General features: G+C 46.7%; 1 protein-coding gene across 1 annotated transcript in view; it reads left to right on the forward strand.

Moving 5' to 3' along the window:
• Positions 1-1,280: 1,280 nt before the first annotated feature.
• The window catches only part of prpf6 (PRP6 pre-mRNA processing factor 6 homolog (S. cerevisiae)), a 21,119-nt gene continuing 10,889 nt past the window's right edge, over positions 1,281-11,510 (forward strand). The window contains exons 1-11 of the mRNA XM_061257276.1: positions 1,281-1,508; positions 1,655-1,817; positions 2,338-2,456; positions 2,540-2,618; positions 2,852-3,028; positions 3,389-3,544; positions 3,809-3,903; positions 5,362-5,518; positions 7,207-7,369; positions 9,671-9,789; positions 10,506-10,724. Coding sequence (XP_061113260.1) covers positions 1,309-1,508; positions 1,655-1,817; positions 2,338-2,456; positions 2,540-2,618; positions 2,852-3,028; positions 3,389-3,544; positions 3,809-3,903; positions 5,362-5,518; positions 7,207-7,369; positions 9,671-9,789; positions 10,506-10,724 — 1,647 coding nt within the window. The 5' untranslated portion in view covers positions 1,281-1,308. The remainder of the gene's footprint in view (positions 1,509-1,654; positions 1,818-2,337; positions 2,457-2,539; positions 2,619-2,851; positions 3,029-3,388; positions 3,545-3,808; positions 3,904-5,361; positions 5,519-7,206; positions 7,370-9,670; positions 9,790-10,505; positions 10,725-11,510) is intronic.

Below are 11,510 nucleotides of genomic sequence, written 5' to 3' on the forward strand. Positions count from 1 at the left end.
ACAAAAAAAATGTGACTCAATTTTCCCGTGCTCCGGCAAATATCACACTGTCATTTCCACAGCTTCGTACACAGTAAGAGGTCATGAAAACCACTTTAGAAAAGTAATAGATGTGGATGGCATGCAGGGATGCAGCTCTTAAGTGTAATGAGTCTGTCTGGCAGTGGGGTGTAATGAGTTAGGTAATGCTGTCAACATGATCTTCTCCATTGTCTTTCAATGGAAATGTGATTTCCCAAATAAAAGAAGGGTAGAATTGCAAATAATACAAAAAAAAGAGAATTTCCTCAAAATAAACATATTAGAGTCATACAGTAATTGATAGTCTACATTAATGATTTAACATCTAGATGCTAGTTCATACACTGCATCCAGCAAGTCCTGTTTTGTGCCCAACCATATAGGCCCATCACTTGTAGCCAAAGCTAAGTATAGGCTATGGTATATGGATATGTATTTAAAACTGTGTTGCCATTTGGAATAATTTAGAACCAGATAATTTTCATATTAAAAGCGTTTTATATAAATAGGACGCTCTCCATTGTCATTGTTAATAGGTCTACATAAATCCACGCGACACGCCGCATTGGGAATTGAAGAGAGATTCCGCGCCTGAGGGAAGGCAAGCTGATGAATTACTCATGAAAGGAGGATCACTGATTGTACTATTTAATATGGAAATACGGGTCAAACAAATTAATGTACCGAGGGCACTTCCTTCAGTGCCAGTCAAGTCCTCTTTGCAAGCCGAGCACACCATTTTCACTGAACCCGGTCTTCTATAAACTCCATGCTAAAAACCCTCCTCCCAAAAAACACGTCAGTCTGCTGCCCTCTATTGGTCGTACAATACGCTACAGCTACATAGTTGCCAAGTTTCTCTGGGCGTGGCTATTCATCAATAAAATATATTAATAAAGAGCATCAATAATATTTTTGTATAATAGGCTACAAAGCAAATAAACAATAAATAACAGATTTGATGCATGCATTATTGTTATGTAAAGCATTTAAACGGGCTTTTCTATTCCGTCTATGTTCGAAGAAATCATTCAAGTAATGTCGTTTTTAATTCCTAGCAACATAGTTTGCCGTTTGTTTGGAAATATATTCATTTATTCATTTTTGAACGAGCTCCATTGAGACAAAAAGTAAATAAATCGTCACCGCCTGGTAATGTGGGGGCGCTGTTGCAAAATTAAGCACTTTACGGCTATTTCCTTGAAGGAAGTACTCATTGCTGTGAATTAAATTCGTTGGTTGTAATACCGGAAGTGAACTCAGTTTGGCTTTGGCGAAACAACAACGATGGCCAATGCGTCTGGGAAGCAGGGCTCCAAAAATGCGTCGAAAGGCTCATCTGGAGGCTCAAGCAGCGGCGGGGGAAGCGTACCGGCTATGCCTGGATCCGGAGCCACCTCCTCCCTAATGGGGAGTCTGAACAAGAAAAAGAAACCGTTTCTGGGCATGCCTGCCCCTCTGGGCTATGTGCCTGGTCTCGGTAGAGGGTGAGGACTCCTGTCGCAACTGTTAACTTTAGTTAGCGGCTCACTTTTGTGCTGAATTGCATGCTCGCAATAAGTTGAAGGAATGCTACACGCTGATTATAATTATCTCCAGTGGATCTAGTCATTTGATAATTTTTCCTCTCCAGTGCAACTGGTTTCACGACCCGGTCCGATATCGGTCCGGCCCGTGATGCCAACGATCCCGTAGATGACCGCCATGCCCCCCCGGGAAAGAGGACCGTGGGGGACCAAATGAAGAAGAATCAAGATGACGATGACGAGGATCTCAACGACACCAACTATGATGAGGTGCTGATGAATGCCTACCGATAATGCTGACATAAATATATCATGATATGAGACGATTCATAACATAGTAGCTACACCACAACTTAAGAAATTAAGGTTGGTTACCGTTGCATTATGGGCCATGCCTATGTCACATTAGAGTCCCTAACCCTTTTCTGTTCTACTTTTTGCCATATTGTACATTACAGTGAATGCAAAATTGTAACTATAAAAACTGATTGCGTGCAATTCCTAGGATGTGAGTATTTGGAATGAATTGCATGCATCAGAATTTCGGACATGGTGCAGCTTTAAGAGGATGAACCCTCCCTTCTTAAACAAGTGTCTTGGAAAAGTGAACCGTTAATTACAATTGAGGTGCAGTCATGGCCCAAATATGAAAAGCAGCAGACATCCAGAGGACCTCAGGAGAAACACTGAGATCCCCAGATGTAGTCTAGTGGCTTATTGCACTGTTGTAATGTGCAGTGTGTTCCATTCACACTCCCTGTCCGTGGCTCTGTTCTTTTGTGGCTTTCAGTTTAATGGCTACGCAGGAAGCCTCTTCTCCAGCGGGCCGTACGAGAAGGACGACGAGGAGGCGGATGCCATCTATGCCGCTCTGGACAAGCGGATGGACGAGAGGCGCAAAGAGAGGAGGTAATCGAAACCTCCTCCCTCTCATTCTAGAAGGCAGAAGTAGTTTCTGTCTTTGCTCATTCTGGCCTCTTGTCTGAAATCAGGGAACTGAGGGAGAAGGAGGAGATCGAGAAATACCGTATGGAGCGGCCAAAGATTCAGCAACAATTTTCTGACCTTAAGGTATGCAGAACATTCAAGCCTGTGCTGAATAGTTCTTTGTTCTTCTTCTCATTTTTTCAGGTTGAAGTTATCCCCAAATGGATTATTTATGTTGTGCCTTATTGTTAAAGTTTATTAATTCTACATTCCCACTTAAGGAAATTTTATTTGAACTAATTGCTCTGAGCCTAGTTGGTGTCCGTCTCTATGGCATCACACTCAGGTGTTCTGTCTCTGTTTCTCCCCCCATGCAGAGGAAACTGTCAGAGGTCTCAGAAGACGAGTGGCTCAGCATCCCAGAAGTGGGGGACGCCAGGAACAAGCGGCAGAGGAATCCGCGCTACGAGAAACTAACGCCTGTTCCTGACAGCTTCTTCTCCAAGCACCTGCAGTCAGGCGACAACCACACCACAGTGGACCCTTTGCAGGGGGTTAGTGTGTGTGGCCAGTTACATTCTCACCACCTCTGCTAATGTTTGATACTCCTACGGTCTTGATGATATTCTTATGAAATGTAAGCTGGTCTGAGGAAACAAGCTGGGTTCACCTCGGGAGTAACCCTGAGGGGATGCTCTGAATGTGTGTAATGAATGCTACTCCAGTGTCCAGGGTACAGTGCAGTATCTCCTGCCACTTGCACACAACTGTAAGGAGTTGAGCAAAGTTTTGGGAGGATCGCTGCATCATTAGCACATACAATGTGGGAACGCTCTCGATGTGCGAGTCGCCTTCTCTTTCTCCTGAGCTCAGTGTGACATGACATCACGTGACGTGAGCTTGGTCTTTTTCAGCAATTTGGGGGTCTCAACACGCCCTTCCCTGGTGGACTGAACACACCCTACCCAGGTGGCATGACCCCTGGGCTGATGACCCCAGGAACAGGTGAACTGGACATGAGGAAGATCGGGCAGGCCAGAAACACGCTGATGGACATGCGTCTCAGCCAGGTGTGTGTGTGTGTGTGTGTGTGTGTGTGTGTGTGTGTGTGTGTGTGTGTGTGTGTGTGTTCGTTCGTCCGTTCGTCCGTTCGTCCGTCCGTCCGTCCGTCCGTCCGTCCGTCCGTCCGTCCGTCCGTCCGTCCGTCCGTCCAGGGGAGGGGGGAATTCAGGGAGCCATATTAAATAATTGGGCCGTTTTATGAAATCGTATTGCACTTAGTTGAGTGGAGTAATTCCATGTTTGCCACTTAACGCACAACGTTTTCTGCCCAGGTATCTGACTCTGTCAGTGGACAGACAGTGGTGGACCCTAAAGGCTATTTGACCGATCTGAACTCCATGATTCCCACACACGGGGGTGATATCAGGTAAGGCTTAGTACTATACATCCTATACATGTCTGAACAAGCAAACTACTACCTTGATCCTACCACTAGTTTTATTTGCTGGATATATTCCATTGCATTGTTTGATGAAGTTTCTGGTTGCAGTTAAGTGACGCATTTCATGCTGATCATGAAGTACATAGTTCATGCCAGTGCCAGGGTTTCCCTAGGGGCGACATTAGCTCAGGAGGTAAGAGCAGTCGTCTGGCAGTTGGAGGGTTGCCTGTTCAATCCCGCCCTGGGTGTGTCGTAGTATCCCTGCGCGAGTCACCTAACCTAACCCCCAAATGCTCCTGACAAGCTGGTTGGTACCTTGCATGGCAGACAATCGCTGTTGGTGTGTGAGTGAGTGTATATGTGAATGGGTGAATGAGAATCATCAATTGTACAGCGCTTTGGATAAAAGGTGCTATATAAATGCCATTTTTACCATTTACCCTAATATCAGTAGAGTGAGTAACCCCTGGTAATAATCTATTGTGACTCTGTAGTTTTTAGTGTTCTGTGGAGCTCATGGGAGGATTCGACTGGACACCGTTGTTTCTAGAATTTGCAGAGTGGGGCTTAGATGTCACACAACCGCTAGCAATATGAGGACCCACCTGCAAACTGTACCCCTCACAGAGCTGGTAGAAATGACCGGGTCTGAGACAGCTGTGCCCAAACGGCCACGCATGAGCGCATTTTCTCCCCCTCACCTACACGCACATTACCCACTGAATGCCAAGAGGCCATCACATGTAGCACTCCTGCTAAACAACAAGTGTGCAAGGGCTCATGGTCTGGACATTTCATCATATGTACATTTATTTTTGAATATTTTTAAGGAAACCGTATTCAAAAGCATTTTCCTTCGGGCTATTGGCAACATTGCACATTCCATTAACAGTGTATGTTTTATTTCCACATATGAATAAATATTAGGCTACAGTTTCTTGTTTTTTTTTTTATAACTTCAACAGAAAATACTTACACAGTACATTTGTGTTACCACTAGATGGTGATGGCTCAGAATGAATTTGACCAAAGTTTTAAGGCCAGAACAGTGTTTTAATTGCAGAACACAAATGAGTGCCATGAGGCTTAAGTCATAAAAGTCTGAGGTTGAGGTGAAAGGTGGAGGCTTATTTGAGGAAATGCATAGCACAGGAGAGGGGACCAGAGAGGGAGACTGAACACTGAGAGGAAAGAAGCAGTAATGTGTAGGGAGCAGAAATAAAGACGTGGAGTGAACATGAATGCCTTTCTGTTCACTGAAGCCTTTAAGGGCGTTATCCCCTCTGCACTGCTGGGAGCTGAAATGTCCCAGAGGAAGAATGTGGCTCTCCATGTAGTGTGCCACTTTCCTGTCAGTTAAAACTTTGTAGGGATTAAGTACCCTGCTGGCAAAGAGATTGTCCCTTATCTCTGTGCTGTGTGTGTGTGTTTGTTTGTGCGCAGTGATATAAAGAAAGCACGTCTGCTGTTGAAGTCTGTGAGGGAGACAAACCCCCATCACCCCCCTGCCTGGATCGCCTCGGCCCGCCTGGAAGAGGTTACTGGAAAACTGCAGGTGGCGAGGAACCTTATCATGAAGGGCACGGAGATGTGTCCAAAGGTGAGTGCTTACTCACTTGCAAATGCATGCATACACACACATGCATACATACACACATACACACACACACACACACACACACACACACACACACACACACACACACAAACGGGCACAAGCACACCACAACTGAAAAGTGGGGAATGTGCCTCTACTCAAATCCAGACAATACACGTCCTCCGATGCAGTTTCAGAGGAAAAGTCTAGACTCAGACTGTACACGTTATTGGGAGGACAAAAGGTACTACTGTCAAAGACACTTGTTCTGTTTCAGAGCTGGAGCTGCATTTAAAGTTGCAGCTGCTTGTATGGCCAGTATACCATTACTAAATACTATTGATTCTTTGAAAACTTTACTATGTTGGCCCTTTTAAAATATGTATTAAAATTGATTTGAATTACGATCATTACGAGCTGAACTAGAAACCGTTCCACTGCATCAATTCTGCTGTGAAATAATAATTAATTGCGGGGCGGTGGTGGTGGTGTCACAAAGCCATTCTCAATTGAGTTCAATATATTGTTTCATGTGGCCATTGCAAATTTGCATATGAAACGGGTTGGCTGGTGGACATATGGTAATTGTCTTGAACAGACAAGTAATGGTGATTTATGCTTTAAGTTCAGACTTGCAGTAATTCAACTGAATTCAGACTCGGGCTGAATGAATGAGAGCACGTCCGTAACTAGAGTCCTCTATGTGGGCCTTTGTCCTCTGGATCAAGGTGGAATATTTTTAATGAACAAGATGAATATCCTAGCTGTCACTTAACTTAATTTCTCTCAAGGTTGTGGACGTAAAGTGCTGCTTTGGTTTGTAGGGTATGGGGTTGTATATAGATAATGGTATAACACAGTGCTAATGTTGATCTGTGTTTATTGATCTCGCCAAAGTTAAAGGTCACAGTTTGGAGACGGTAGGCAGGTAGCCATGACTGTAGACCTCCTAACTGAAAAGACTGTGACCTGGGCTTGTGTGCTTGAAAGCGTATGTGTGAGTATATGCATGTGCTGTCTGTGCGTGCTCATACGGTCACATTTACATACATATCTGCAAACTTGTTTGTCATGTTTGTGCAGTTGCTGTTGTGCACACGTGTTGGTGAGCATACGAACATGTGTATGCTTCGGTCAGCCCGAGTGTTTCAGGGACATGGAGGAGGCTGTGGTGATTTAGTGTGTAGTGGACATGGAGAAGGCTGCAGGTGATTAAGAGTGTGTAGTGGACATGGAGAAGGCTGTGGTGATTAAGAGTGTGTAGTGGACATGGAGAAGGCTGTGGTGATTAAGAGTGTGTAGTGGACATGGAGAAGGCTGCAGGTGATTAAGAGTGTGTAGTGGACATGGAGAAGGCTGTGGTGATTAAGAGTGTGTAGTGGACATGGAGAAGGCTGCAGGTGATTAAGAGTGTGTAGTGGACATGGAGAAGGCTGTGCTGATTAAGAGTGTGTAGTGGACATGGAGAAGGCTGTGCTGATTAAGAGTGTGTAGTGGACATGGAGAAGGCTGTGGTGATTAAGAGTGTGTAGTGGACATGGAGAAGGCTGTGCTGATTAAGAGTGTGTAGTGGACATGGAGAAGGCTGTGGTGATTAAGAGTGTGTAGTGGACATGGAGAAGGCTGCAGGTGATTAAGAGTGTGTAGTGGACATGGAGAAGGCTGCAGGTAATAAAGAGTGTGTTTTGCAGAGTGAGGACGTTTGGCTGGAGGCTGCCAGGCTGCAGCCCGGAGACACGGCCAAGGCGGTGGTTGCCCAGGCAGTGCGCCACCTGCCTCAGTCCGTCCGCATCTACATCCGAGCGGCCGAGCTGGAGACTGACGTGCGAGCCAAGAAGCGCGTGCTGAGGAAAGGTGAGTGTCTGTACCTTTAGGGTCTGTGCACCCTGGGGAAGGTGTCTGTACCATTAGGGTCTGTGCACCCTGGGGAAGGTGTCTGTACCATTAGGGTCTGTGCACCCTGGGGAAGGTGTCTGTACCATTAGGGTCTGTGCACCCTGGGGAAGGTGTCTGTACCATTAGGGTCTGTGCACCCTGGGGAAGGTGTGTCTGTACCATTAGGGTCTGTGCACCCTGGGGAAGGTGTCTGTACCTTTAGGGTCTGTGCACCCTGGGGAAGGTGTCTGTACCATTAGGGTCTCTGCACCCTGGGGAAGGTGTCTGTACCATTAGGGTCTGTCAGCCTGGGGAAGGTGTCTCTGTACCATTAGGGTTTGTGCAATGTCTGGGAGTTGGGGCGGTGTGGGTGGTCAGAGACTTTTCGCCTTCATTTTGAGCTGGAAGCGCATGGGCATGGCTCAGTGCGGGACAGGACCCTCTGTGGACGCGCCGTGCGGGACTCGACCCTCTGTGGAAGCGCCGTGCGGGACTCGACCCTCTGTGGAAGCGCCGTGCGGGACTCGACCCTCTGTGGAAGCGCCGTGCGGGACTCGACCCTCTGTGGAAGCGCCGTGCGGGACTCGACCCTCTGTGGAAGCGCCGTGCGGGACTCGACCCTCTGTGGACGCGCCGTGCGGGACTCGACCCTCTGTGGACGCGGCGTGCGGGACTCGACCCTCTGTGGAAGCGCCGTGCGGGACTCGACCCTCTGTGGAAGCGCCGTGCGGGAAGCGCCCCGCTGAGTGGAGGAGCCGCTGGCGGAACGGGCATCGGGTTTCCCAGCGACAGCTGCAAGCGATCTGGAGGACGTGACGCTTGGGCGAGCGTGAATGAAGCTGAGACAGAGCTGTGCACAGAAGCGCAGATCCAGCTCACGTCACTGCCCTGTCTGAAGACCTCACGCCCCTCCTCAAATCTCCCACCCTTTCAAGAAAACATTCCTCCCTGACACAGATGGATGGCTGACTTCCTCCCTTTAGAAATCTCTGCACCTGCCTTTGAGCTTTCCTTACAGTGTTTGGGTGTCATTACAGCTCCCGCCCACTCACACTTTTAGTCAATAGGTTTGTTAGTTGTTTAAACTACTGGACTGTGGGTATAAATTTGTCCATGATTTTGTGAAGATGTTCACACACTGTAATGTGCAAGTGGCTCGATGACCTTCCGTTTCCAGTAGTTTTCTGAGTTGCTGACGTTTGTGGGAGGAGTGAGGACGAGCAGGCAGAGAAATGGCCCACATTTCGGCTCCATCACTGTAACTGCAGCTCTGTGAGGGGGCTGGACCTTCTGCTGGGGTGCCCTGCCTTTCCTTCTTCAGAGGGCAAAAGACCAAGGACCGGAACAAGGGAGTTTTTCCTGTTCTTGGACGCTTCACTAAAGCTACGCATAAAAATGAGTGAAAAATGGTTGTTCTCAATGCAAGTGTTCCATGCCGTCCAACCTCATCAGATGCAGTATATTCCACTTTCATTATCTACTGTTTGTGTGAATTGATCAGTGAGGGTTCAGAAAATGGGCTGGTCCCAGTCGTGTGGAGTCATATGAAGCAAGTTAAGTTTAGCCTTGCTTGTATTAAGCTGCTGCCCAGATCATTAACCATACCACTAGAGAGTTGACAAGGATCTGGAAATGGTCATTTGAACTTTTGGTTTGTATAAAGGGACTGTGCTTCTTGTAAAACCATGACCATCCAGCATCATGTTCATGAAATTATGAATTTAGCCATTTACTGTGAATTTCAACCAAAGTTAAGAGAAAGCCATTGGCCAGTAGGAACTTAGCTATGCTAATGTTAAATAGATCTGGCTGCCAGACTATGCTTACATCAGCATTTGGTGAATTTTCCCCACCCTTGGGGTTGACTGAAGGGGGAGGTTTGAGTGTTGAAATGACAAATCCCATTTCTCCACATACATGACACTGGAAAATACAGCAGGAAATGTCATGTTTTTATATTTTCTGGAAAATCGCATTTTTGACCAAGCTGATGTTTAAATTCAGTCATAAAAGTAAATTACTTTTCAACGTAAAATACGAACATCTGGTAAAGGGTAGAAAAGAGGCCTGCTTGCAGCTGGATCAGCTCATATAGCGTTATTTCACAGATGAAGGCAAATATGGTGAAAAGTTTGAGCTCTGCGATATTGTCTCATCTTATTTACATAGTGGATTTGCTTTGGTCTGCATACTTCTCTTTTTAACTGGAAGTTCTCAGATGTCTCTGAGGGAGGGATTTGAGACTGTTCATTGACCGTGACTGCTGGTCTGACCCTGCAGCTCTGGAGAATGTGTCCAAGTCTGTCCGTCTCTGGAAGGCCGCTGTGGAGCTGGAGGAGCCGGAGGACGCCAGGATCATGCTGAGCAGAGCTGTGGAGTGCTGCCCCACCAGCGTGGAGGTGCGCCGTGTGCGGTGTTTAACAAAACGCACACACACACGCACACAGACACACACGCACACAGACACACACACACACACACACAGACACACGCATGCTCGCACACAGACACATAGGGTCTCAAATATGCATGCACAAACTCACGCACGCACTCAAAAACACGCACATGCATATGAGCACGCACGCACAAACGCAGGGTCTCAAATATGCATACACAAACTCACGCACACACGCAGGGTCTCAAATATGCATACACAAACTCACGCACACACGCAGGGTCTCAAATATGCATACACAAACTCACGCACACACGCAGGGTCTCAAATATGCATACACAAACTCACGCACACACGCAGGGTCTCAAATATGCATACACAAACTCACAAAAGCACACGCTAACACAGACCCACACTCTTTCCCCCTCGTCTCCTGGAAGACAGCCTAAAAAAATGAACATGAGGCCATGTCCTTTCTGCTTCCTGTTTCTACAGTCTTAATGTTCACTGAGTTTCCCCACCTGCTGCTTGCAGTAGACCTGTTTGATGGACATGGCGCTTGTATTTAAATTGGGAAATGAATTGCTGTGTCGAGCTCTGAAAAATGTAAATGTCAGTCTATAGTACGCAACTGCCAAATACAAATGAGTACGTGCTGTAAAAGTTAGAATGTGCAGCATTGTGAAAGATTCAGACCATTATGCTCGTCTCTCTCCATAGCTGTGGCTTGCCCTGGCCCGTCTGGAGACCTACGAGAACGCCAGGCGGGTGCTGAACAAGGCCCGCGAGAACATCCCCACAGACCGGCACATCTGGATCACAGCCGCCAAGCTGGAGGAGGCCAACGGCAACACGCAGATGGTGGAGAAGATCATCGACAGAGCCATCACCTCCCTGCGTGCCAACGGCGTGGAGATCAACCGTGAGCAGTGGATACAGGCGAGTCTCCCACCCGCACGCCCCCTACTCCGGGCTCATCACTCTTATTATAATTCATATCGTATTCCAGACAAAACATAAAAACATTAATGTTATATTGAAGTTTAGTGCACGGTAAGTAATTCATGAAATATTGCCTTCCAGGCTCATGGTTTTGTGTACTACTATACTGTAACTAGGGAACAGATTAGTCATAGTCGGCACTATTTGTCCTTTCCTTAAAGCACGTGTCAGGAACAGAACACTGAGGTTTGGCAGGGAGTTGTATCTCTTGATTTAATCTGTTTTTGACCACACAACAAGGGAAAAGGCAATCAGAGCGGCTGACATTGGTTTGAACTGCAAACCCGGAAATCACGTATATTGTTGCACAACTTCTCGTTGTTTTCATTTTGCCTGCACATGAGCGGCGTTTTCCGAGCTCAGCTCCATTTAAAATAGCTGCAGAGCCTGTTCTGTACAGTGGGTAATAGTTCACCAAGCTCACATTTGGCACTCGCTGTTTGGTACATGCGTGAATTCTCAGTTCACAGTTTTGCCTGTACTCTGGCTCAACATTTGTGCTGAACTACTTGTGAATATACTTGCACAATTTAGACTGGTTCCCGGTATGAAGCATTATGTAGAGTGTTAAGTAGTATCTATTGTCGCTGATTGCAAATTAAAATTCACTCCATATCCAAGTGAATCTTTTGCTATTTATAGAGTGTTTTGCACAGTTTAAACAAATATTGAGCAACTATGTTCAGTTACATCGGGAGTGGCCAGCCCTTTACATGGGGAGAA

Source organism: Conger conger, chromosome 10, assembly GCF_963514075.1.
Source record: "Conger conger chromosome 10, fConCon1.1, whole genome shotgun sequence".
In the NCBI taxonomy this organism is placed as follows: Eukaryota; Metazoa; Chordata; class Actinopteri; order Anguilliformes; family Congridae; genus Conger; species Conger conger.